This window comes from Geotrypetes seraphini, chromosome 18 (assembly GCF_902459505.1).
Source record: "Geotrypetes seraphini chromosome 18, aGeoSer1.1, whole genome shotgun sequence".
In the NCBI taxonomy this organism is placed as follows: domain Eukaryota; kingdom Metazoa; phylum Chordata; class Amphibia; order Gymnophiona; family Dermophiidae; genus Geotrypetes; species Geotrypetes seraphini.
Genome location: NC_047101.1, coordinates 26,894,173 through 26,921,687, shown reverse-complemented (window position 1 = coordinate 26,921,687; position 27,515 = coordinate 26,894,173). Strand labels below are relative to the sequence as shown.

The window sequence follows — 27,515 nt, the reverse complement described above, 5'->3', positions numbered from 1 at the left end:
ATAAGAAGCAGATTTTGCTGCAGGATTAGACTACTGACTCTTAGCTTTAGATCTGTTTAAAGAGTTCCAGTTTTGCTCATGCTGAGTAAGCTTTTGAGTAGCCGCCTCTATCTGGTCACCAAAGAGTTCTTTACCCAGGCTTCATAGCAACAGACATGGCCGAAGCTCTGGATGTTAGTTCAAATGCATCAAATACAGTTTTTGCCATTTACTTTCTGGTTTGTAGGATACTGTGAACTGTGTTCTGAAAATCCTCAAGACGATACGAAGTAAGATGTTGCTCAAACTTAGACAAGTGCCGTGTCAGATGTTTAAGATATAAGGACATATAGAAGTTATAATTTAGAACTCTATTGGCCAACATAGAATTTTGATAAATGCGACAAACAAATTTATCCAAAGTCCTTCCCTCCTGCATTGGTGGTGCTGAGGCATAAAACCTGGAACTTTTGAATTTTTTAAGGGTTGATTCTACAAGCATGGGCTGATGTTGGAATTATGGCTTGTCAAACCTCAGTCAGAATATTGACAGGAAGGCAACACTGGACAAGAGTCCAGAAAAAAATACTTTGCTCCATGGAAAATGAAGAACTGAAGTACCAAGAACTGGCGTCGGGCGGGAAGGCACTCACACATGCGTAGTGTGGGCAGTTGCAAAGTTTCTAAAAACTTAAAATGGCAATATACATTTACCACTGTCCATAATGGTCTCCGTGGATGATGCCACCTACATATGAGAATATCCTGCCTGTTTGTGCTAGGATAACTATTTTTACAGCAACTCTCAAGCAACCAGAAACTACAGTTATTCGGCATCCACCAATCCCCATGGGTGCCGGATCATTGAGAATCTACTGTATTTTACAATCTCAGCATGCAAGTGTCACATACATTTTAGTGCTCACATCATAGAATGAGGGAGTAAAAGCTTAAAACCCTTTCATTATATCCATGCTCATGGGAAGAGGAACTTAAACCATGTAAAATCAGACACTAAACTATTTTGAATGCACTTTAGTGCATGACTAAAAGGGTTCAACATTTCCCATTTTCTTTTACTAACAGTGTTTAGTGAATCTGTAAACTTTTCACTTTCATTGGTTATTGGCTAGGAACAAAAAAAAATTGCACAGTGTAACACTTGGAACAAATCCAAACATTCCACAGGCTAAGGCTGCAACATGATCTATGAGATCACATACAGTGCTGCAGCATAGCCCCTTGCAGAATTTAAAAAGTCAGAGTGCTTTATATTTCTTATTTATCTAGGACTGCAAAGTTTAAATCTACAAAATTCAATGTTATTTCAATCAAAACCCTTGACTTGGGCTGCAACACACAATAATATAAGAAATAAGATTACAACTTACATGCAAGAAGGCTTTTTCAGAATTTTTATGTATCTACATTCTCCATGAATACAAAAATCCTTGTACTTTCTCTTACAGGGGTCTCTCTTTCTCCCTTTTCCCTTGCCTTTCCTGTTTTTTCTTTTTCCAGTTTCCTCTTTGTTTGAACTTATTACAGCTTGTGGTTTATAGGAAAAAGCAACTGCAAAAGGAAAACAATATTAAAAAACCCTTCAAGTCCTGCTCCATCAACATCCTTCAAAACAAGCTAATGAAGTGACATTATCACATGTTTTTCTATATGATATGCTCATATTTATGTACTTGACTTGTACTGGATCAAATGCAAACACTTTTACAATACACTTTTATGTTAATACCAGTGGTTTGTTTGTTTTTAATGCAACCAATTGTAAGGTAAGGAACTATTTATAAAGCTAAAGGAAATGGAATATTTTTTAAACAAAGAAATGTCAAATCAGAAAGAAATATGCCAAAAATAAATGTTCTAGTTCATCTTTTTAAACATGTAAAAAGTTCTGTAATTTATTCATAATATTTTCTGCTATAGAATGATACAATAGTTATAGTCTATTTTTTTTGCATACACTCACCAGATACAGAGATTCACAATTGAAAATTGCTCCAGAAAATAGACTTTGCAATGCAAGATTCTAAGCTCTATGCGTACTTTGCTCAGAACAGACAAACTGGCAACAGTTATTCTTTTAAAATCTTAAATTATAGCTCAAAGAGTAGCCGACTGATTCCACTTTACAAAACAGAAATAAGCCCAGAAGTTTCTGTAGGTTAAAACAAGAGCCCTACCTCCTGGAAGTGCAATCAAGTCTTCTCTGGAGGAAACACTCTGTTGAGCTTCATAGTTATGCTCTATATTTCTCTGCGGGCTGCTGTCTTTAGAAAATGCTCCATTCTGAAGTTTTAGTGTTGTTCCATTCACGAAAAGGACAGAAACTACACAAACAAATAGAAAAAAAAGTGACATTCCACATAGGGTCAGCTCAATCCTCATGAGTCTTTTTGGAAGGTGCCAACTTTGCCTCCTAACTTCAAAAAGCAGAAAAATCTGATGCCCTCTTAGTGATTTTCCTCCACAGAAAATTTGCCAGAGCTAAGTCCATATGAAAGGAAACCACAATACACGCAGCCATTCAGTGCAAACCTATCTTTCATATGAGTTTAAAAACAAAATCTAATTTTACCACAGCACACTAAAACCATCATATTAAAAATATTTAACGTCCACACAATACCAAATGGTTGTGTCGCAAACTAAGTTTAAATCTATTATTTACCCTTGAAAGATTTGTACTCTGACCATAAATAAACTAGAAAAGAGTTTCATCGTCTCATCTCTTATATTTTACATTTCTTACATGCAGCCAGAAACACGTTTGTAACTGTAAGACCCTTCATATTTCTGAGAGAAAGAAAAAAATGTATTTTTTCCAGTAATCGTGCTAGAAATTATGTAGTTCAGGTTTCTTCAGGATCAGTTGAGCATGTGAAGTTTCCAGCTGCTCCCCACTGCTACTGATCCTGTAACTTCTCAAACTTCCAAGTCTGAGCCAAAGTCCCTCCCAGCTTGTCAGAGCCCCTCCTTGTCCCTCTGCTTTGACTGTTGTGTTGGGTTTTTTTTTTGTGCTGTACTTTGTTACCCTGTACTGTATAAACCACAGCTAACCCTATAGCTAATATGACCTTCACTATAGGCATAGGGTTTTTATGTTCAAATCTGTTTTATTATGCAAAACAACAGAAAGCACAACTGCGATAGTAAAACATGGTATACAATGTCACCCAACAACAGCCGCGGAGGACTGGACTCTGATGTCCCCCGCGATTGAACACCGCCCCCACCTCACAGAAGAAACCCCCCCCCAGCTCCCCCCATCCCACCCCACCCCCCCAATGAACATACAACTCTCAAGTAGGGTACAGCAATGGTGTCGAGAGGAACGGACTCACAAATGGAGCCTATTCAATACGCGGCTACGACTTTCAGGGGTCAAAATGTTCAAATATGGAGTCCAAGTTTGAACAAAGTCTCTGCTCCGGCGACGAGAAGAACAGGCCAAACGGGCCTCCCAGCCCATAAGTTCGTGAAGCCGATTCCTCCAGTGCCAAAAGGAGGGGGGCTCAAGAGAAAGCCAGCAACATAAAATACATTTCTTCCCCAAAATAAAACATTTACTGAGAAACAATTTGTCAGAAGAAGTATACATAGACAGGAAAGAGAATTGGGCAAACAACATAGAATTCACTGAGACAGGCACAGGTGTTTTCAACAAGCCCTGCAAAAAGGAGGCCAGCGCCTTCCAAAATGCCTGAGTCCCCTCGCAGCTCCAAATACCATGAAAGTAAGTGTTAACCTCCCCCGAGCAGCGGGTGCATAATTGAGTACCAACACACCCCATATAGTAAGCCTGACTTTGGGAAGCATAGGCCCGCAAGACAGTGTGATAATGACATTCTCGTAATTCCGCACTATGTATTAAACCCGAAGTACGTTTCAGGACGTTCAACAAGAAATGGTCCCCCAAATCCCTGCCCAGGTCCCGCTGCCAGGCAGCCAAAACACCAGGAAAAACCCTCGGTGGGCGAAGAGCCATTATCTGACCGTGAAAAAAAGAGATAGAGACCCTATTATCAGAGTCAGCAGTCAAAAAAGCACTAAGCTGGGTCCCAAAATCCCCTTGCAGGGAACTCCCCGGGAGAGACGCCACGTAATGGCTAAGTTGACAATAGGCAAAGGGGAGACCAATCTCGGGAACCCCCCGTCCCACTAACTCAGCACATGAGAGGAGAGACCCATCATCCTGCAGAACATGCCTCAACTGCTCCACCCCCCGAGCCCTCCAGCGCCCAAAAACTGAGGGGCCAACCCCCGGAGGAAAAGCCAGGTTCCCCACCAATGGCAACAGGGTACTAGTATGGGAATCCTGATTCCATAACCCAAGGAGTTGATGCCACACTGTCCACAAAGATCGGAACAGAAGGCTACACTTACAAGATCTCGACAATTTGGACAATGGGGCATGAAGGAGATACAAAAGATGAAGAGGATAGAAATGATCCCTCTCCATTGAAAGATCCGTATAAAACGAGGTGCCCATCACCCAATCACCCACATGACGTAGCAAACAAGCCTGGTTATAAACCCGGATGTCTGGCACCCCCATACCACCCCTAGAAGCGGGCCCCACCAACAAGGACCATTTCATTTTAGGTCTCCGCCCTCCCCAACAAAACCGGGACAACATGGAGTAGAGGGATCGAATATCCCTCTGCAACAAGGAAAGAGGAAGAGTCTGGAGAACGTAAAGCCACCTCGGGAACACAACCATACGAAACAAATGAATTCTACCCAACAAAGACAGCGGCAGCGCCTGCCATTTGGCCAGTAACAATTTAGTGTCGACAAGGAGTTTATCTATGTTAAGGCGATACAAGTGGGCTATTATTTTTTTATTATTAGGATTTGATATACCACTTATCAAGGTTATCTAAGTGGTTTTTTACAATCAGGTACTCAAGCATTTTCCCTATCTGTCCCGGTGGGCTCACAATCTATCTAACGTACCTGGGGCTATGGAGGACTGAGTGACTTGCCCAGGGTCACAAGGAGCAGCGCGGGGTTTGAACCCACAACCCCAGGGTGCTGAGGCTGTAGATCCAACCACTGCACCACACACTCCTCCTACCTCCAAAGTCAGCCGGATCCCCAAGTAACGAAACGAGGAATTAGCCCAGCGCAACGGAAAGTGATCCCCCCAAAACCGCTGAAGATGGGCTGAGGAGGCCAAAGCCTCAGATTTTGCAAAGTTCAGAACGAAGCCGGAGAAATCCCCGTATTCCCGCAAACTCTCCAGCAATATGGGCAAGGAACGCTGCGGGTCCGTTAAAAAGACCAAGAGATCATCCGCAAACGCCGCAAGTTTAAAATGGGAATCTCCCAATACCATTCCCCTAATATCCGCATTAGCCTGAATCTCCCGGAGTAATGGATCCAAAGAAAGCACGAACAATAGCGGCGACAGGGGGCAGCCCTGGCGAGTCCCCCGGTGAATATCAAAAAAGCCCGAGAGAGTCCCATTGACCGAAATCCGCGCAGCTGGATCACTGTATAACGCCTGTATGGCCCCATAAAAGAAAGGGCCCAAACCGTACGTCCTAAGTACCGCGAAAAGGTAACCCCACCGCACCTTGTCAAAAGCCTTCTCAGCGTCAAAACTAATAAGCATGGAGGGGCCACCCCCCTGACCCGCTCTTTCCAGAGCCAACAAGATACGCCGGATATTCTTAGCTACAGGGCGATCCCGCACAAACCCCACCTGAGAGTCCGAGATCACTGAGGGCAGGACGCGCGCCAGGCGGGTAGCTAGAATTTTAGCTAAAAGCTTCGCCTCGTAATTTAACAGTGAAATAGGACGGTACGATTCAGGTAAAAGAGGGTCCTTGCCGGGTTTCGGGAGAACTATAATAGTCGCCAAATTCACGTAACGTGGTAAAAAGCCCTTAGCAACACTCAGATTATAAACTTCAGCCAGCACAGGCGCTATCTCCGTCACCAACAATTTGTAGAACTCACTCCTGTACCCATCCGGGCCCGGCGCCTTTCCCAACGGACTGACCCCTATCGCCCATTCAACCTCCTCAACTGCAATGGGAAGATCCAAAGCGGCAGCATCTCGCTGAGAGATACAGGGCAAATCGAGGCTATCTAGATAAAGTTGCCCATCCAAAATCTCTGAGCCAGGATCCGCATACACCTCAGCAAAAAACTCCCGCATCAACTCACAAATCTCCACCGGCCGATGATGCAGCAACCCATAGGAGTCCCGAAGTGCGGAGACACCCTCCCGTCCGCCCCATGGGCGCGCCATGCGGGCCAACAGTCTGCTACTCTTATTCGCAAACCGAAATAATCGAAACTTAAAGTACGCCCGCGTCCGCATAGCCCGGAGGTGCAATAATTCGTTCAATTCCTGCTGGACCTCCAAAAGCTGCGTACGAAGCAGAAAGGAGGGTGCCCCGCTGTACTGCCTCCTCAGCGCAGTCGCCTTTCGTTCCAAAGCCAAAACCGTCCTGAACCTAAGCTTCGACTCTCGGGCCACATAAGCAATGATATCCCCCTTAATACAGCCTTAGCCGTCTCCCAATAGAGAATGGGATCCTCGCGATGCTGCTGATTAGTGTGGTGGAAATCTTGCCAACGCTTCACCAGATATTCCTGAAAACGAGCCTCCCTAAACAAATAACACGGAAACCGCCAGGGCCCTCTAGGGCATGCAGAATCGCCCCAGGTCCACTGCAATCCCACCCATGCATGGTCAGAAACTTCAATGGGCCCCAGATCCACCCCAACACCCGGGGAAGCAGGTCGCGGGAAATAAGAATAAAATCAATTCGAGAAAGCGTCCCGTGCGCCCTGGATATGTGGGAGTAATCCCTCTCCAATGGATGGAACACCCGCCACACATCCAACACCCCCAGGGTAGATTCCAAGAGCTGGGCCCCAGTGAAAAGTTTAGAGGTCTCTCTGCCCGAAGAAGCAGAGCGATCTAACTTAGGATCCGGCACCTCGTTAAAATCCCCGCCCACCAGCATGGGAACATCACCAAACTGCAAAAGCTGATTGCGAAGCCCCCGAAAGAACCTGCCCGATGGATTGTTAGGAGCATAGATATTACATAACAAAAGGGGCCTATTATCTAGTAACACTAAGGCAACGATGTAACGCCCACGCGGATCACGGAGCACTCTCTGGGTTTGAAGACGAAGACCCTTTCGGATCAAAATAATAACACCTCCCTTTCCCCCCACTGCGGGCGCCTCCAAATGGGAACCCACCCACCAGGTACAGAGCTTAGCGTGTTCCACTGAGGATAAATGGGTCTCCTGTAAAAAGGCTATGGAGGTTTTAGAGCGATTCAAACGCTGCAAAATTTTTGAGCGTTTAATAGGGGAATGAATCCCCCCAACGTTCCAAGAAGTTAAAGTATATTCCAGAGTTGCCCACTTAGTGGAAAAAGAGAACATAGAGAAGAAACCAGTAATGCACCAGAGAAGCGTCCCAGCCACTTCTCCAGTATCAAGCAGCCGCCTGCCCCAAAAGGCGAGCCATACCCCCGCCGCCAATCCAGACCCAGATCAAACAGCCCCCCCACCCCACTCCCACTAGAATCTACAAGTACCCCAACCACTGAATCCCCAAACCCCTGCTCAACCTCCCCCCACCCCCCAACCCCACCCCTCCCCTCCCCTCCCTCCCCCTGCCACAACCAACCCTCACCCAACTCACATCCCAGACACCCCAAAAAGGGCATCACTTCCAGAAAACCTTGACCACCCTCCCACGGGATCACTGACCAAGAACCCCCGGGCCTCAGTCCCCCACAATAAAAAGACCAAAATGCAACCCCAGTAACCAAAGCTACCCCGAGCACTCAAACACACCCCACCCCTCCCCGCTCCCTACCACCACATCTCCCACTTGCTGCCACACTCTTCCAGCAAAGACCCCAATGGATACAGCACAAGATTGAACAGGCCAAACACCACTGGGAAACCTCCTGGATCTGAAAAAAAAAGAAATGAAGAAACACACAAACCAAGAGACCCCATCGCCGGACACCAGCAGGACCAACGGGTCAGTCTCCCCTCCAACCACACTCCCATCAGCATCATCCACGCTTAGAGGGACCCATAGGTTCCAAGCAGACAAAGTGTTAAATGAAAGGAAAGGAAAAACAGGCCACCAGTCCATACATAAACTACAGGACAGTCCACCGAAGATAGGGTTCCTCAAACCCCGACAGCTCTCTGCGCCTGTTCTTCTGGCATCATCTCCGTCAGGAACTGCTGCGCTGCCTCCAGTGTGTCAAAGTGATGTACCCTTCCCAGGTGGGTCAACCGCAAGCGAGCTGGATACTGCAGAGAAAAGGCAATGTGGCGTTGGATGAGACGGGTGCACAAAGGTGAAAACCGGCGCCGTGTCTGAGAGACTTCCGCTGAGTAGTCCTGAAAGCAAAGAACGGGCCTGTTGTCATACAAGAGTTTCTTGCCCTGCCGCAACGCACGCAAAATCTCCATCTTATGATGATAATTCAGGATACGGCAGATAACCACTCGTGGCCGGTCAGCATTCTCTCGCCGCTGCCCCAAGCGATGCGCCCTCTCCACCCGCAAGGGGCCCGAGGAGGAAGATAAAGATAAGGTCTCCGGCAGCCAGCGTTCCAACAGCGCTCCCAGCTCCACATCTCGCACCGACTCTGGCAAACCCACAAAACGGAGGTTATTCCTGCGGGACCGGTTCTCGAGGTCATCCACCTTGGCTCTCAATGCAGCCACAGAGGCAGCCTGGGCTGACTGCTCCTGAGTAAGCCGCTGGACAGTATCCTCGGTAGCACTCACTCTTTGCTGGGTCTCTTTCACCTCCGAGGAAAGGGAAGCAAAACGCTGATCTAAACTGTCCAATTTGTCCAGTATGCGCTGCAGCTTGTCTCCGAGGGAACTTTCAAGCGCCGCTTGGACCTCCGCAGACACCGCCGACACCCAGGAGGAGTTAGGAGCCTCCGGCGACGGGGGAGCCACATGGTCCGCCATTTTGGAGTCAGGCGGCTTGCATCTCTCCTGCTCCTTACGGACCGTCTTCGTGGCCATCTCAGCGCGCCGAACCGTGCAATCTGCTCGCACACCTCCTGGGAACACACCACCTCCGTGGGGGGACCGAGTCCGATGATCAAAATGCGGCGAATTTGCCGAGCCGCGGTCGGGTGGTACGGAGCTGTAGCTACTCGCGGTCTACAGCTCCATGTTTCCGCCGGAAGTCCGGCATAGGGTTTTTAAAAACTAATTCAAATGAGTGCAACTTGCCCTCACCACTTGCTTGCAACAGCTGCATTAACACATCCTCCTTCTCTGAGGTAAATCTTACGCCTGGTGGAATTCTGCACTACTACACAGTGCAGAATTTGCGCAGAATTCCCAAAGGGACACAGAATTACCTGAGGTCTGCACATATTTTGGTGTCAGGTTGTCACTCCATTGCTGTAGCCCGAATCACTGATGGCAACATCTCTGGGCAGCCTGCATGAGCTCTTTGGTGGGACCGTGGTAGAGGGAAGCCTGCAGAGCCGACAGTAGGTTGCCATTAACTGGAATCAGCAACACAGAAGTAGTGAATAGGAATCCTGGATTAGGGACAATGGAGAGAAAGTGAGAGATGCTAGCTGAGGGGGGGGGGGCAGGGAGAGATGCTAGCTGGGGGGACAGGGTTGAGAGAGTAAGAGACGCTGGCTGGGGGGACAGGAGTAGTGGATAGAAATGCTGGATTGGGGACAATAGGGGGACAGGGGTGAGAGATGTTGACTGTGGGAGGGTCAGGGGTAAGAGATGTTGGCTGAGGGGTGAAGAGAGGGTTGAAAGATGGCTGTGGGGGAGGACAGAGGTGAGAGAGATGTTGGCTGTGGGGGGGCAACAGAGGTGAGAGAGATGTTAGCTTTGGGGGGACAGGTGAGAGAGATGTTGGCTGTGGGGGGGGGGACAGAGGTGAGAGATATGTTGGCTGTGGGGGGGACAGAGGTGAGAGAAATGTTGGCTGGAGGGGAGGGACTGGTGAGAGATATGTTGGCTGTGGGGGGGGGACAGAGGTGAGAGAGATGTTAGCTGTGGGGGGCAACAGAGGTGAGAGAGATGTTGGCTGTGGGGGACAGAGGTGAGAGAGATGTTGGCTGTGAGGGGGGGGAGAAAGGTGAGAGAGATTTTGGCTGTGGGGGGGGGACAATGGTGAGAGATGTTGGCTGTGGGAGGCGACAGAGGTGAGAGAGATGTTGGCTGTGGGGGGCGACAGAGATGAGAGATGTTGGCTGTGGGAGGGAAACTGGTGAGAGAGATGCTAGCCTGGGGGGACATGGATGAGATGGCTATTGGGGGGGACAAAGGTGAGAGAGATGCTGGCCTGGGGGGACATGGGTGAGAGAGTGAAAGATGCTGGCTGGGAGGCAGGGGTAGTGGACAGAAATGCTGGATTAGGGACAATAGGGGGACGGGGTAAGAGATGTTGGCTGTTGGAGGGACAGGAGTAAGAGAGATGTTGGCTGAGGGGTGAAGACAGGGGTGAGAGAAAGGCCACATTATCGAAAAGATGTGTTGAGAATGGAATCGGTTCAGAGATTGGCCACTAGGATGGTCTCGGGACTCAAGGATCTCCCATATGAAGAACAGCTAGGTAGGTTGCAGCTATACTCTCTCGAGGAACGCAGATTAAAACATGATAGAAACGTTTAAATATGTTACTGGCCGTATGGAGATGGAAAAAGACATTTTTTTCCTTACAGGACCTACGGTGACAAGAGGGCATCCGCTAAAAATCAGGGGTGGGAGATTTCATGGGGACATCAGAAGTATTTCTTCACCGAAAGGGTGGTTGATCATTGGAATAATCTTCTACTCCAGGTAGTAGAGGCCAGCAACGTGCTCAATTTTAAGAATAAATGGGATAAACATGTGGGTTCACTTCAAGGAAATGCTTAGGGGGTGGGTTATTCGAGTGGGCAGACTTGTTGGGCCGTTGGCCCTTTTCTTCCGTCATACTCTATGTTTCTGTGTTAGCTGTGGGATGAAGACAGGGGTGAGAAATGTTGGCTGGGGGGGGACAGGGGTGAGAGATATTGGCTGTGGGGTGAAGACAGGGGTGAGAGATGTTAGCTGTGGGGGGGGGGACAGGGGTAAGAGTGATTGTGGCTGTGGCAGGGAGGCATGGGTGTGGTTTAGGACAGGGATGAGAGAGATGTTGGCTGGGGGGGGGCAGGGGTGAGATATGTTGGCTGGGGAGGAACAGGGATGAGAGAGATGCTGGCTCTTTGTTTTCTCTATTATAATTTAATGAAAATACTGAATTGTACTGAAATTCAGCATGATAATTAGCAAAAATATTGTTTAAATATAGAATTTGCAGATTTTGTGCACAGAATTTGGAAAATTTTTTTGCATGGAATTCCACTAGGAGTAAAATCTGTAAAGTGCAAGAGCTGAAGCAGGTCATATCAGGAGATAACACACACACTTAACTGCTACTTCTGCTGATGACTGGAACTCTGGTTGCCAGGATTTAGCGGTTTATAAGTCTTCATATAACATAACATGATCTTTATAATGGCTTGAGGAGTTTTTGGAGGTAGGAAAAAGGCATGCAGCTGTTTTGTTTACTAGGGGGCTATGCTCCCTCTAAGTTGCGTAGCTGGTTTTATCCCAGGACAAGCAGGCAGGTATTCTCACTAGTGGGTGACGTCATCCAACAGAGCCCCAATGCGGACATCTCACAAGCATACTTGCTTGTAGAAACTTTTAGAAGTTTCGAGTTGCACACACCGCGCATGCGCGAGTGCCTTCCCGTCCGATGCACCGGACGTGTCTCCTCAGTTCTTTCTCTTCCGCGGAGCTGAGAAATTTGCCTTTGAAACTCTCTGCGCGAAGTTCCTTTTTGTGCCTTCTGTGCCCGCGGGTTTGGGTTTTTTGTGCTCATTCCTGTTGGCTCACGTTACGTTTTGTTGTTTTAAAAAAACAAACAAAAAAAAATTTTGTTCGATCGTTCGACCGGGCAGGTCGTGTGGCTGTGGCCCCGCGGCTTCAACCTTGCGGCGGAGCTTTTTCGGCCTATGTCCCGGCCTGTTACCGGTTTTAAAAAGTGTGTCAAGTGCCAGCGCGCAATTTTGTTGACGGACCCGCATCGACGCTGTCTTCAGTGTCTCGGGCCTCAACACCTTCCGAAATCATGCCGGCTTTGCTCCACACTCACAGCACGTGCGTTTAAGCGTCGCTGTATTTTGTGGGAGTCGCTGTTTGGCATGGAGGCGTCCCCGGTGCTGCCCTCTTCGCAGAGCGCCACGCCTTCGACTTCCGATTCTACATCTTCGGCCTCTAGTCTGCTCAATCCTGCCTCGTTCGTGCCGGCTTCGACCTCGACGCATGCTGCGGTGCCTTCCGATGTCTCTTCAGATCAGGTAGCGCAGCCTCCTATCCCTCCAGTGGTGCTTAAGGTGCCCAAGGCCTCTAAATCCAAGCCCCTGGTGGCCGAGTGACCGATGTCCGTGCGGGAGGTCCCATTGCTGATGCAGATCCCTCTTTGCCGGCGTCGTTCTACACCCTGATGGAGAAGCGATTTGTCGAGCTCTTTACCAAAATTGGGCTTCTCTCCCAGATCCAGCCTGGGCACACGGAAGCCTCCCACGAGGTCGAGCCGCCTCCAGTGCCTCCTCGGCGCACACTCTCGCTGCTGGGAGCAGAGTCTCAGCGAGGGTCTGGTCTGGCTTCGGGACATGTCTCGCAAGGAGCAGAGTCTTTGCCCATGCCACCTTTGGAGCCGATACCCTCGATCCATGGCTTGCCTGGTCCGGACCCTTCCTCTGCGATGCCGGGCCTCGAACCTTGGGGAGTGCCTCGGGGGACCTCGTCTCAGCCTCTGATGCTTCGATCCACAGCCTCCAGTCCCATCTATTCGGTGGCTGCCTCATCTGGGCGTCGCTCGCCTCGTTGCTCGAGGCCTGCTTCTCGATACAGCTCCGGTCGTCGATCGAGGCATTCATTGAGACACGCCTCGCCTCGTCGGAAGCAACCTTTCCAGGAGTCTCCGGAATACTTGCCCCCTCCTCCTATGCCGGAACCTGAGGACTGCGGGGTTCGTTCTCTCCGTGCCAGTCCTCGGCATCGGCGGACCAGGCCGCCTCATCGTCTTCAAGCCCGCCTCGAGGCCCGGCTCTGGCGGACCAGTTGTCATTCTCGTCCTTCCTGAGGCAGATGGCGGTGAATCTGGATATCACCCTGGATTCGGGTTTCAAGTTCTCTAAGGAGTATCTGGAGACGATGCATCTTCCTCAACCTCCTGCCGAGTCTCTACGCCTGCCTCTATACAAGCTTCTGGACCAGACTTTCATGAGGTGCTTCGAGACCCCGTACTCCATCCCGGCGGTCCCGGGGAAGTTGGATGCTCGATACCGCACGGTGCACCATAAGGGCTTCGACGGGGCACAGCTCTCGCACCAGTCTCTTTTGGTTGAATCCTCTCTGAAGCGGTCTTATCCCTCCCAGGTCTATGCTTCCACTCCTGGCCAGGAGGGCAAAACCATGGACAGATTTGGCAGGCGCATCTACCAGAACTCGATGATGGCTTCTCGAGTCCTCAATTACAGCTTTCATTTTGCGACCTACTTTGAGTTTTTTCTCTCCATTCTTCAAAAGTTTTTACCCTATCTGGACTCTCAGGCTCGCTTCGAGTACTCGGAGGTGCTGGCATCATTGTCTCAACTCCGCCTGCAGATGATGCAATCGTCTTACGACGTTTTTGAGCTCTCGGCCAGAGCGGCAGCCTGTTCTGTGGCCATGAGACGCTTGGCGTGGCTTCACACCATCGATATGGACCTGAATCTCCAGGACAGGCTGGCGAACGTTCCCTGTGCGGGAGCGGACCTTTTCGACGAGTCCATCGAGGCGGCAATGGAGAAGCTATCCAAACATGAAAAATCTTTTCAGTCTATCCTCCGCCAGAAGCCCAAGCCTGCCATCTCTCGTCCTCCTATGATTTATCAACGGCACTACCCGCCAAAGCAGGCCCCCGCCATTCGGCCGCCAGTGAAGAGGCAGCATCAGCAGAAGCCCCAACAAAAGCCTCAACCTTCTGCTGTCCCCAAGGCTCCCCAGCCTTTTTGACTGTCTCGTAGGGAGCATAACTTATATCGTTCTGCCCTCCCCGCTTTTTCCCATCGGAGGTCGTCTCCATCATTTTTACCATCGATGAATGACTATTACCACCGACCTTTCCATCGTAAGAGAGGGATACTCTCTTCAGTTCCATCATGTTCCTCCGGAACATCCTTCAAGAGAGTATCCTTCCAACTTAACCCAGACCGCCCTTCTTCTTCAGGAAGCTCAGGCTTTGCTCCGGCTTCGCGCCGTCGAGCCGGTCCCTGTGTACCAACAGAACAGGGGTTTTTACTCCCGGTACTTCCTTGTTCCGAAGAAGACGGGCGACCTGCGTCCTATTTTGGACCTCAGGGTGCTCAACAAGTTCCTGGTCAGGGAGAAGTTTCGCATGTTGACCCTGGCTTCTCTCTATCCCCTCCTCGAGCAGAATGACTGGTTATGCTCTCTGGATCTCAAGGAGGCCTACACTCATATTCCCATCCATCCGGCCTCCCGTCAATACCTCAGATTTCGGGTGGGACACCTTCATCTTCAGTACAGAGTGCTTCCTTTCGGCCTAGCTTCGTCTCCCAGAGTCTTCACCAAGTGCCTGGTTGTGGTGGCCACAGCACTCAGGAACCATGGTCTGCAGGTGTTTCCCTACCTCGACGACTGGCTCATCAAGGATTCCACGTCTCAGGGGGTCGTCCGGGCCACTCAGAGGACAATCTGGTTCCTACAGAGTCTGGGATTCGAGATCAACTTTCCAAAATCCCATCTTCAACCTTCACAGTTTCTCCCCTTCATCGGAGCTGTTCTGGATACTATTCAACTCAGAGCGTTCCTTCCTCCTCAGCGCCTGGCGGCTCTTCTTCATCTTTGTCACTCGGTCTCTTCTCGCCCGTCCATCTCAGCGAGACACATGATGGTGCTCCTGGGCCACATGGCCTCTACGGTTCACGTGACTCCTTTTGCCAGACTTCACCTGCGGATTCCTCAGTGGACCCTGGCTTCTCAATGGTCGCAGATTTCTGACCCTCTGTCTCGTCACATTCAGGTCACTCCTGCTCTGCTGCAGTCGCTTTGCTGGTGGATGCTCTCTTCCAATCTTTCCAGAGGTTTGCTGTTTCACATGCCTACCCATCAGAAGGTTCTCACGACCGACTCCTCGACCTATGCTTGGGGGGCTCATCTGGACGGGCTCCGCACCCAGGGCTATTGGACGAGTCTGTGCCATATCAATCTCCTGGAACTCAGGTAGATTTGCAATGCTCTCACTGCTTTTCAGCATCTACTTCACGACATGGTGGTCCTCATTCGTACGGACAATCAGGTCGCCATGTATTATGTCAACAAACAGGGTGGCACAGGATCGGCCTCCCTCTGTCAGGAAGCTCTGAAAGTTTGGGATTGGGCGATTCGGCACAACGCCTTCCTCAAAGCTGTCTACATTCAGGGGGCGGACAATGCCTTGGCGGACAACTTGAGTCGCCTTCTACAGCCTCACGAATGGACTCTCCATTCCACGCCCCTTCATCAAATCTTCTCCCTGTGGGGAACGCCTCAGATAGACCTCTTTGCAGCTCCCCACAACTTCAAACTGCCTCAGTTCTGCTCCAGGATCTACACTCCTCATCGTCTCAAGGCAGATGCTTTTCTTCTGGACTAGGGGAATCTCTTTCTTTACGCGTTTCCTCTCATTCAAAAGACTCTGGTCAAGCTCAAGTCCGACCGGGCCACCATGATTCTGATTGCTCCTCGGTGGCCCAGGCAACCTTGGTACTCCCTTCTTCTGCAACTCAGCAGCAGGGAGCCCTTCCTTCTACCAGTGTTTCCATCTCTTCTTACGCAGCATCAGGGATCTCTGCTTCATCCCAACCTGCAGTCACTACACCTGACATCTTGGTTCCTCTCAGCGTAACTTCCCTTCAGTTTTCACCAGCTGTGCGGGATGTTTTGGAAGCTTCAAGGAAGCCTGCTACTAGACAGTGCTATTCCCAGAAATGGACTAGATTCTTTACTTGGTGTTTTTCTCATCACAAGGAACCTCAACATGCCTCCTTGTCCTCTGTTTTGGACTACCTTTTGCACCTGTCTCATTCTGGGCTGAAGTCTACATCGATCAGAGTCCATCTTAGTGCAATTGCTGCTTTTCACCAGCCTCTTCAAGGGAAACCTCTTTCTGCACATCCTGTGGTTTCCAGATTCAAGAAAGGACTTTTCCATGTCAATCCTCCCCTCAAACCGCCTCCGGTGGTTTGGGACCTCAATGTTGTTCTTTCTCAACTTATGAAGCCTCCATTTGAACCTCTTAACAAGGCTCCTCTGAAATTTCTCACTTGGAAAGTGGTGCTTCTCATTGGCCTCACTTCTGCCCGTCGAGTGAGTGAACTTCAAGCGTTGGTTGCGGATCCGCCCTTTACAGTGTTTCATCATGACAAGGTGGTCCTTCGCACTCATCCCAAATTCCTCCCCAAGGTGGTCTTGGAATTTCATCTGAATCAATCCATTGTTCTTCCTGTGTTTTTTCCAAAGCCTCATTCTCATCCTGGAGAATCTGCTCTTCACACTCTGGACTGTAAACGTGCTTTGGCTTTCTACCTGGAACGCACCAAGCCTCACAGAACTGCTCCTCAACTTTTCATCTCCTTCGATCCGAACAAGTTGGGATGCCCTATCTCTAAGCGCACCATCTCCAACTGGATGGCGGCTTGTATCTCTTTCTGCTATGCCCAGGCTGGATCACCCCTTCACAGTAAAGTCACAGCCCATAAGGTCAGAGCAATGGCAGCCTCTGTAGCTTTCCTCAGATCGACACCGATTGAGGAGATTTGTAAAGCTGCCACTTGGTCCTCGGTTCATACCTTCACCAGGCGGGATGGACAGTTTGGCCAAACAGTGTTACAAAATTTATTCTCCTAAGTTGCCAACTCTCCCTCCATCCCATTGTGGTTAGCTTAGAGGTCACCCACTAGTGAGAATACCTGCCTGCTTGTCCTGGGATAAAGCAATGTTACTTACCGTAACAGTTGTTATCCAGAGACAGCAGGCAGCTATTCTCACGTCCCACCCACCTCCCCTGGGTTGGCTTCTCTGCTAGCTATCTGAACTGAGGAGACACGCCCGGTGCATCGGGCGGGAAGGCACTTGCGCATGCGCGGTGTGGGCAACTCGAAACTTCTAAAAGTTTCTACAAGCAAGTATGCTTGTGAGATGTCCGCATCGGGGCTCCGTTGGATGACGTCACCCACTAGTGAGAATAGCTGCCTGCTGTCCCTGGATAACAACTGTTACGGTAAGTAACATTGCTTTATGAAAGGTTTGGACAAGTTCCTGTTATTGAGAAAGACATGGGGGAAGCCACTGCTTGCCCTGTATTGGTAGCATGGAATATTGCTACACCTTGGGTTTTGGCCAGGTACTAGTGACCTGGATTAGCCACCGTGAGAACGGCTACTGGGCTTGATGAACCATTGGTCTGGCCCAGTAAGGCTATTCTTATGTGAGCAATCACTCATACACTTTAGCAGCTTCACTCACAGATTTGACATGGTCGCTCTGGCTTGGTAGCATGGAATTTTGCTACTATTTGGGTTTTTGCAGGTACTTGTGAACTGGATTGGCCACTGTGAAGACGGGATACTGGGCTAGATGTGATCCAGTAAGGCTATTCTTATGTTCTTAATCTGGAAAATTGTTGGTTTTTAGAACTTGTCTCTCACATGAGAAAACATTTGCATGTACCCAGTGGCGTACCAAGGGGGGGGGGGGGTGGTCCGCCATGGGTGCAAGCCCTGAGGGGGTGCTCCCGGCATCGCAATCTTGCTGCAGGCTGCTTCTCTAAGGTAAATGGTGCAGGGAGGCCAGGGAGATGAGCGGTCCTTCGGGGGGGGGGGGCCAGCGGTCCTTTGGGGCGGGGCAGGGCAGCAAGCCTTCAGGGTAGGGCGGGCGGGCAGGCCTTCAGGGGGGAAGACAGGCCTTCAAGGGGAGGGGACAGGCCTTCAAGGGGGGGAGAGGCCTTTGGGGGGGTGCAGGCCTTCATGGGGGGGAGACAGGCCTTCAGGGGGGACAGGCAGGCCTTCAAGGGGGGGGACAGGCCTTTGGGGGGGAGCAGGCCTTCAAGGGGGGGGATAGGCCTTCAGGGGTGGGATGCAGACCTTTAAGGGGGGGACAGGCCTTCAGGGGAGGGGGGCCCTGGTGTAGAAGTATATGGAGGGAAGGGGGGTTCAAAGAGACGTGCATATGCCGGACTTTGGGGGGGAAGAAATAATGGATCTGAAAATAGAGGAGAGGGAGAGAGATGATGGACCATGGGATTTAGGGAGGGAAGGAACAGAAAGGAAGAGAAGTTGGACACAAGGGATGGTATGGAGGGGGGGATAGAGATACTGGATAGGAGGGTAGTTGGGAAAAGAAAGGGAAAGATGGTGGACCCTGGGGTGGTGGGGAAGGAGGGAGAGATGCTTGATGAAAGGGTAGTTAAGAAAAGGTGGATCTGTGGAGGGAGACGAAAAAAAGGAAAGAGGCCAGACCTCCTGGGGAGGGGAGGGAAACAGAAGGAGAGGACAGAGTTGGCAGATGGATGGTTAGCATGCAGAAAGAAAAAAGAAGGAGACCCTGGCAAGCAAGTTATCAGAAGACAACCAGAGCCTTGGACCAACAAGATTTGAAAAATAACCAGACAACAAAAGGTAGAAAAACTAATTTTATCTTCTGTTTTGTGACAGTATGTCAGATTTGAAAAGTGTATCCTGCCAGAGCTGGTGTTAGACCACAAACGTGAGCTAGGATTTAACAGAGAGAGGAAAAGTCCTTTTTGTTTCTTTATTTTATTTATACCACAGCGCCAGTGTGGTTAGGAGAAGCCAAAGGGGAGTGAAAAAGCTATAAAATAAACCCACCAGGATGTCTGAAAAAAACACCCAATTGGGCAGGAAAATTGAATCGAAAAACCAATTCAATAGGCTGAATCGAATCGAAATTTTTTTCCTGAATCAGGCAGCACTAGTTTGCGCTACTGTCTTAGACTTTAGGACCTGGGATTGGGGAGAGATGGCATCCTCAGTACTTTATAATGCAAGTGAAACGAGGATTTGGTCAGACTTTTGAAGGGTCTGCAGAAGAAAAATATTGTATAGGCTGGGGACATGAGACAGCAGGAAATGGAAACTTTTCTTCCTTCTATTTTTGTGAATGGAAAGACTGAGGATGTCAGTGAGTTCAGTTAAAATATGTGCTTTATAAGAAAATATAATAATGTGTTTTATAAAGTTTATAAGCATTGCTGGCCTACCCAGTGAGGTGTTCCTAGTGGTGGTGGTGGTGGTGGTGGTGGTGGTGGTGGCAGCGTGTCAATGTGTTGAGAGGAAGAGGTAGTCTGGGAAATTCTGCTGAGCAAACTCCGGGCCCATTTCCACCCCCCAGTTAGTCCACTCAACTGGTTCACACACTGAGTGGGTCTTTGGGTGGTGTTTCTGGGTAGTTGTTTTGGGATCTCTTCCAGTGGTTTGTCAGTATCTCCTTCTGGTCCAACGAAGGAAACTTTGTTAACCTTAGCATTGACCTTCAGAATATGTTTGTAACAGCGCTGCTTGTGTGGCATTAGGCTATGTAGTGATCGAAAGAAAAAAACAGACATATTTTGCACTATATAGTGGGTGTATGAGGAGATTCACATTTCCTGCACAGCTAAATCCGTGTGAAGTTACCTTGTGCTGTATTTGACATCTAGCAAGGTCTCTGTTTGGAAGGAAAGATCTAAGCTTAAAAATGAAGAGGCCAGAAGTTATGGTAAAAGCAGATAGGGTAGCTGGTTTTAAGAAACATTTGGACAAATTCCTGGAGGAAAAGTCCATAGTCTGTTATTAAGACATGAGGGAAGTGTCTGCTTGCCCTGGATCAGTAGCATGGAATGTTGCTACTCTTTGGGTTTTGACCAAGTACTAGTGACCTGGATTGGCTACCATGAGAATGGGCTACTGGGCATGATGGACCATTGGTCTGACCCAGTTAGGCTATTCTTATGTTATGTTCTCATCTGTAGGGGCCTTTGTTTTCACTTCTTATTTTAATGAATTTTTTTTCTGGGAACTTATCAGTGTTTTTTATAATGGGAACAAAAATGGAAGAGAATTAATGTGTGTGGAATGGGGGTGTAACTAATTTCTTCAGCTAAATAATTCAATCCATCTCAACCAGACATAGGAGAACTCACGCACCATTCACACATCCTCCAACCAAAAACGTCAAAAGAAAAAAACTGTTCGACAACCTCCTAGCCATTTGAGCTGTAACACTCGACCTCCAACTCTACAACCTATTGACCTCGACCATAGACTACAAAACCTTCAAAAAAGAAATAAAAACCCTTCTATTCAAAAAACACATAAAACCGAACTAACACAATCAGAACTGTCCCAAGCATCATCTGCAACTACTCCATATGTACTTCTGATGTCATGACAATTCAGACATAATTTATGTTATGTTATGTTTGGAATAATGGTTACATATTTGAGGTTCAATAAAAGAAAATTTTCACTGCCTGTTTCTATTCTGACCATTTATTCTGTTTCATGGTTATTACAAAAAATATTTTTTTACATGAGGGGGTGTCAAAAATGATGGGCCCCGGGTGCCACATACCCTAGGTATGCCACTGCATACACCTGCCATTGCAAAATGCAGTAAGCATTAGTGCTGCTCAATTCACTTTGATTTGTTCAAATTGATTTGTTCTCTGAAAAAAATTGGTGTCACAGATTCAATGACCAACAAATCCACCCCCACCCTGGTGAGACCTGACATACTTCTGGAACTCCTAAAGCAGCATCAGTGGCTGGCAGTGCTCTGAACAGGCTGTTTGCGGCCTGCCCTGTCGGTGCCTCCCCTTTGCCATATCACTGATGATATACTGCAGAGGGAAGCCCTATTAAGTCAGGCTGCGAGCAACCTGTTCACAGCACTGACTCTGCCAGCCAGCCATCTCCACTACTGCTGTTGTGAGAGACCCGAAGGTATGTTAGGTCTGTCGGGAGGTGCTGCACAGGGGGAAAGGAGGGGAGAGAGGAAGAATTGTTGGATATGGGATGGAGGAGAAGAAAGGAGAGATGCAACAAAGAGGTAGAAAGTGGTGAGAGGGAGAAAACCTGATTATATAGTAGAGGGGAGGGAGACATGCATGGAGAAGAGAGAGGGAGAAATGTTGGACATAGGGTGGAGGGCGGGGAGAGATGGTGCATGGGGAGAGAGAAAGAAATGTTGCACATGAGAACGGAGAAGAGGAAGAGAGAGATGCTGCATTGAGGGGAATAGAGAGGTTTGACCCAGAGCACAAGGCAGGGAGAGAGAGGTACAGAGATGGAATACGGATGGTGAGCACAAAGAAAGAAGAAAATGTCAAATGGACAGGAAATCTTGGTGGGCTAGTTAACAGAAGACAAACAGAAACAAGAACCTGAGACCAACATGATTTGAAAAATAAAATGAGCAGACAACAAAAGGTAGAGAAAATCATTTTATTTTCTATTTTGCGATTACAATATGTCAGATTTTAAATGTGTATCCTGCCAGAGCTGACATTAGATAGGGAGGAAAAGTCTTTTTTGTATATTTTGTTTACACCACAGCACTGGCATGGGGTCCAAGGGGGCATAGGGGGGTGGGGTTAGGGTTACCCCTAGGCCTACCCCATTCTGCCCAAGTCACGCACTGTTCTGCCCTAGCCCGTCTCCTCTTAACTTGTTCTCATGCTCGGAGCCGTATTGGGAGGGCATTTGTGCATGTGCAATGCGATGACATCTCATGTATGCGTGCATGTCCGTGACATCATCGCATTGCATCCACACATGTGCAAATGCCCTTCCGACGCAGTCCCAAGCTGGAAGCTTAAGTGCCATGTTTTGAAAAGCAGTCCAGACATGTCCTCTAAAAAGTGTCTGGGTAAATCCGGGCGTGTGAAGAGGCTACAAAATAAACCTACCAGGATGTTTGGGAAAAGCAAATTGAGAACATTTTTCTCTGAATCGGGCAGCACTAGGAAGCGTGGAGGGGCATAATCAAAAGGGACGTCTAAGTCCGTTTATGTCCGTCCCGCAAGTCGTCCAAAGTTAAAAAGACATTTTTGAAAGACGTCCAACTTTTTTTTACTTTAGAAAATCGTCTAATTATACGTCCTGCCGATCTGATCGTTCAAGCCGCTAAATCGTACATTTTTATACCACATTTCTGTCCAACTTTCCGTCCAAGTCCAAAACGCCTAGAACAAGCCCTGTTGGACGTGGGAGGGGTCTGCAAAGTGATGGACTGCACACCCAGACATGCCACCTAAATAGTAGGGTACCTTACAGGGCACTGCTGTGAATTTCACAAAAACGGTGCTATGGCTTCTCCTCCCTACAGCTCCGTTAAAGGTCATGGTAAGGCCCCCAAACCACCTCCAGAATCCCCTAGACCACAGGTGTCAAAGTCGGTCCTCGAAGGCCGGAATCCAGTCGGGTTTTCAGGATTTCCCCAATGAATATGCATGAGATCTATGTGCATGCACTGCTTTCAATGCATATTCATTGGGGAAATTATTCATTAGGTAAATGCTCCAATGCTCATAGGAATTCTATGAGCAATGGAGCATTTACCTCATCAGCCCACGGTAAAACCCTCTACCGCTGTTTAGTAAAACCTAGCATATATTTTAAAGGGACATTGGTTACCAGTAATTGCAAGAACTCATTTTAAACTGTGTTCTGGTATTCAAATCTTATATGGCCTAGCTTCCCAAAATTTGGTAGAAACATAGAAACATGATGGCAGATTAAGGCCAAATGGCCCATCTAGATTGCCCATCCGCAGTAACCATTATCTCTTTCTCTTTACAAGCGATCCCACGTTCCTATTCCAGGCCCATTTAAATTTAGTCCCATTTGACAGTCTCTGTCTCCACCACCTCTTCCAGGAGACTGTTCCATGCATCTACCACCCTTTCTGTAAAAAAATATTTCCTCAGATTAATACGGAGCCTATCACCTCATACCTTCATCCTATGCCCTCTTATTGCAGAGTTTCCTTTCAAATGAAAGAGACTCAACTCGTGCGCATTCATATTACGTAGGTATGTAAATATCTCAGAAGGCGAACAGGAGAGGAGAGAAGCTGGAGAGAAGGGAAGCAGGAACAGAAGGCAGGAGGGACTGAAGGGCAGCAGCGAGAGTTAGCTCCACCTACCCCCGATGTCATCCATTGGAGCACCCCCTTAAAAGGGGAGGGGCCAACGGCGCCGAGTTAAAGTCTTGCAAAGAAGCTAGGAGACAGGAGAAGAACAGAAGGCGAATAGTTGAGGAGAGAAACAGGAGAGAAGGGAAGCAGGAACAGAAGGCAGGAGATAGTGAGGGACAGCAGTGAGAGTTAGCTCCGCCCACCCCCATCATCCACCGGAGCTCCCCTTAAAAGGGGAGGGGCCAACGGCGCTCAGCCGTTTGGCGCATGTCGAAGGCAAGTGTTAAAGGCACTCGCCTTAGCGAGAGCGCCTTTGCGAAGGGCCTTAAGGAGGGATGAGTCACTGCAAAAAAGAGCATAGGGCAACCACAGCAGACACAGAGGACACACAAGCAACAGGCAAGCAAGAAGAGCAGAGGGCAACCACAAGCAACAGGCAAGCAAGGGTAGCAGGCTTAAAATCAGGCAAGGGACCTCACAGTAACACCAAGGACGCTACATAAGGAACCAGGGAGAAGCCACTTCAGACAGCAGACCAGCAAGCGGACTGCAGTGGAAGCAGCAGACAGAAGCAGGATGTTGAGCTAACCAGTTTTCTGCACCGTTTACCATATGTATGCACTCGATGCGAGGAACTGGAGGACCTGAAGAAACAAGTTAGACTCCTGGAAGGCAGAATACTGGAACTAGAAGCACTTCGAGCAGTGGAAGAGGAGGACAGAGAGGCAGAAAACTTCAAGACAGAGGAAACAATTGAAGAAAAAGTCAGGGAGTTAGAGAAGTTCATCGAGGAGGCATACAGGATGGCCGTGGAAACTGCCAAGATATACCTACAGCGAGTAAGGACCACCTGGAGGACAACCACAAGGAAGAAATGGGTGACACAGCAGTGACATCTTGAAACAGTGGAGGGAACCCACAGGAAGATGAGTCCAGTGTAAGCCAACACCAAGTTGACGGAAGATGGAAGTGCACAGAGGACACGGACCTATGGCTGGAGAGATGGGCATACACCGGGGACACGGACCTGCAGCTAGAAAGACAAAAGAGGACAGCGATCATCATGGGGGACTCCATCATCAGACAGGTCAACAGCCACATAGCAGGAGGAAGACAGGATCGGCTGGTGACCTGCCTACCGGGAGCCAAGAAAGAAGATATAGCAAGCCGCATTGACAGGATCATCGACAGCGTGGAAGAGGAAGATATGGCGGTGGTGATCCATGTGGGGACAAACAACATGAGCAACATGAACTACAGCAGGGAAGTACTGAAGGACCAGTTCCGGATGCTAGGAAGGAAGCTGAAGACCAGAACACCAAAGGTAGCGTTCTCAGAGATCCTGCTGGTACCCAGGGCCGATGAGAAGAGGCAGATGGAGCTGCAAGCAGTCAACGCGTGGATGAGGTGCTGGTGTGAAGAAGAAGAATTCCACTTCATGCGCAACTGGTTGACGTTCTAGGGGAAGAGCAAGCTATTCAGGAAGGATGGACTCCACCTCAGGGGAGACGGAAGAGACATTGAGAAGTTTTTAAACTAGGAAGAAGGGGAAAGCAGACAGTCGACTACAAGTTGATGGTTCGGTAACCGGTATACCCAGAGGATACCGTGCAGGAAGATAGCGGGAAAGACTCACCGGATCAAAGACGAGACAGAAATCCTGACGGATCGAAAGAGACACAAGAGGGAATGAAATGCAAGAAAGTAACAGGCCGCAAACTCATGTGTATGTACACGAATGCAAGGAGCCTAAGGAATAAAAAAGCGGGATGAAGAGAACACAATCACAAAAGCCCAACAAAAGAGGAAGCTTAATCGATTGCATGATGTTCTCAACAGCTTGAAACAGAAACTAGCAAAGCAAATAAAGCAGTATCAAGAGGAGAACCAAGCATTGGCAGATGATTATAAAAGAATAGTGGAGCTCTGCAAGGATGTGCAGAGAAAAATGAGACATTTTTCTATCATCGATAAAAAAAAATTTGAAGACATCTGGATAATGAATGAGGAAGAAATGAAAGAAATGATGCGAAAAGCCTTGAAAACCGATAAGATAATTCATGAGCAGCAACTGGGTCTTCCCTGGGTGAAACCCGACTATTGGTTCCTAGACAATGTAGGACCCATTGTACCACAGTCCAGGAAGAAGAAAACAGCCAGTGAGGTCGCAGAGGAAGTCATGTTATTAGCAGTTGACAAGCACATACAAATTAAAGAGGATAAGGAGTTCAAGGAGTCAGTCTGTATGGATAGTGGATCAACTGACACCAAGATCGATCCTTCTCAGCAGTTCTCGCCAAAGACAGTTAAACAGATCCTGGAGATCCTCTGTGATGAATCAGGCTTTTTGATGGAAGATAAATTGCTGAAACTACTTTCACCACTGGAAAAAGATGAGCGCTCCCTTTTGAAGCTTGATTCTGTCTTTCAGGCCCTTGGAATTGAGAGTGAAGATGACTTATATAAACTTGTGGATTTCTTTCTTAAATACAAAACTCAGCATTTATCATCAGAACTGGAAAAAGATTATGAAATTGATGAAACTGAACTTGCTGAAGAACCAGAAGAAATATTATGTGCCCAGTTGCAAAAAATAATCTCAAGTGAGCTTATCCACCCCAATGATGTCCTCCATGCTCTTCGAGCCTTTGTCTTTGAATACAAGAAGCCAAGAGAAAAAACTTTACAGACAAAACATACTTTGTTAGAAGAGAGAGACAACAGTGAAGATGCTGCATATTGGGATGCCATGGTGAAAGTAATTCCTGAGTCAAAGCTAAAGCTTTGGAATGCATTGGAAGAAGCACTGGAGAAATATTACAATGTTCTAACTCAGAGGTCAAAGCTCCTGAAGGATACAGCCAGTTTGAGGCAGCAAAACTCAGAGCTGCGGGTGTTAATGCATCAATACCTCAACTCCAAGGTGAATACTGAATTGCAAGTCCCCCCTTCTCAAGTGCTTCAGTTGGACTTTTATCAGGCATAAGATAATGCAACAGAACAGCATCTGATGCTTTGCATACTGTATTATGGATGTGATCATTATTCCAAACTGCGGAGAGAGCAGTAGGAACTTTTGTCTATTTTTCATAAATCTAACATAAAATTCAAAAAAAAAAAAAAAAAAAAAGGAAGCTATGGCACAAAAAGATAACCTTGACATCGGCATCACGGAAACATGGTGGAACGAGGAAAATGTCTGGGACACTGTGCTACCGGGATACAAGCTATACCGCAGAGACAGAGTGGGTCAGAAAGGTGAGGGTATTGCTCTATACGTGAAAGAGGAAATTGAGTCTACCAGAGAGAACATGCCGGAAACAAAAAATAAGTTAGAGTCTCTATGGGTCAAAATTCCGGGAACGGAAACAAAAATCAGCATCTACTACCGACCCCCAGGGCAATCCGAAGAAATTGATGAAGAAATGATGGATGAGATTAAACGCAACTGCAAGGGAGGCAACGCAGTTATCGTGGGTAACTTCAATTATCTGGGGATAAACTGGAACCTAGGCACCTCCGTCTATGGTAGGGAGACCAAGTTCCTGGATGCTGTAGGCAATTGCTTCCTGGAACAACTTGTCAAGGAAAATATGAGAGGAAATGCGATTCTGAACTTAATTCTAAATGGATTACAAGGACTGGTGCAAGGTGTAGAAGTAGAAGGGACGCTGGAAAGCAGTGATCACAATATGATCCGCTTCAACCTTGCCACGACACTGAACTTCCGAAAAGGGAATTACGAAGGGATGAGACTCATGGTGGGGAAGAAGATTAAGAAGAGGATAAGCACTGTAAAAATACTAGAGCAAGTGTGGTCCTTTTTTAAGGACACAGTCACTGAGGCGCAAAATCTATATATACCGCATATCAACAAGGGATCCAAGAGGAAAAAGAACAAGGAACCGGCATGGCTCACTGTAGCGATGAAGGAAACGATTAGAGACAAGAAGACTTCATTTAAGGAATGGAAAAGGTCAAAAACGGACAAAAACTGGAAAAAGCGCAAACATCAAAGCAGGTGTCATAAGGCGGTAAGAGGGGTCAAAAGAGTTTACGAGGAAAAAATAGCCAAGGAGGCAAAAAACTTCAAGCCGTTCTTTCGAAATATTAAGGGAAAATGACCCGCAAAGGAAGTGGTTGGGCCGTTGGATGGCCATGGAATAAACGGAGTCCTAAAGGAGGACAAAGCCATCACCGACAAACTGAACACATTTTTTGTGTCTGTATTTACCGAAGAGGATATACACAACA

At 48.1% G+C, this 27,515-nt stretch overlaps 2 protein-coding genes across 2 annotated transcripts in view; one reads left to right on the top strand and one right to left on the bottom strand.

The window, feature by feature from the left end:
* The window catches only part of HBEGF (heparin binding EGF like growth factor), a 121,396-nt gene extending 118,507 nt beyond the window's left edge, over positions 1-2,889 (bottom strand). The window contains exons 1-3 of the mRNA XM_033926882.1: positions 2,747-2,889; positions 2,178-2,324; positions 1,371-1,551 (exon numbers count right to left, since the gene is read on the bottom strand). Coding sequence (XP_033782773.1) covers positions 1,371-1,551; positions 2,178-2,324; positions 2,747-2,786 — 368 coding nt within the window. The 5' untranslated portion in view covers positions 2,787-2,889. The remainder of the gene's footprint in view (positions 1-1,370; positions 1,552-2,177; positions 2,325-2,746) is intronic.
* Positions 2,890-22,431: 19,542 nt separating this feature from the next.
* LOC117351835 (dynein regulatory complex protein 1-like) lies at positions 22,432-26,366 on the top strand. The gene is made up of 2 exons (XM_033927680.1): positions 22,432-22,468; positions 25,016-26,366. Exons 1-2 carry the CDS (start codon positions 22,432-22,434, stop codon positions 26,245-26,247), a joined length of 1,269 nt encoding a protein of 422 aa, XP_033783571.1. The 3' UTR covers positions 26,248-26,366.
* The last annotated feature ends 1,149 nt before the right edge of the window (positions 26,367-27,515 follow it).

Excerpts from the sequence above, each read along its gene's own strand:
- LOC117351835 (XM_033927680.1), top strand. The coding sequence starts at position 22,432 with ATGGCTTCTCCTCCCTACAGCTCCGTTAAAGGTCATG. Across the intron at positions 22,469-25,015 it reads CAGCTCCGTTAAAGGTCATG|GAATAAAAAAGCGGGATGAA; the intron begins GTAAGGCCCCCA and ends AAGGAGCCTAAG.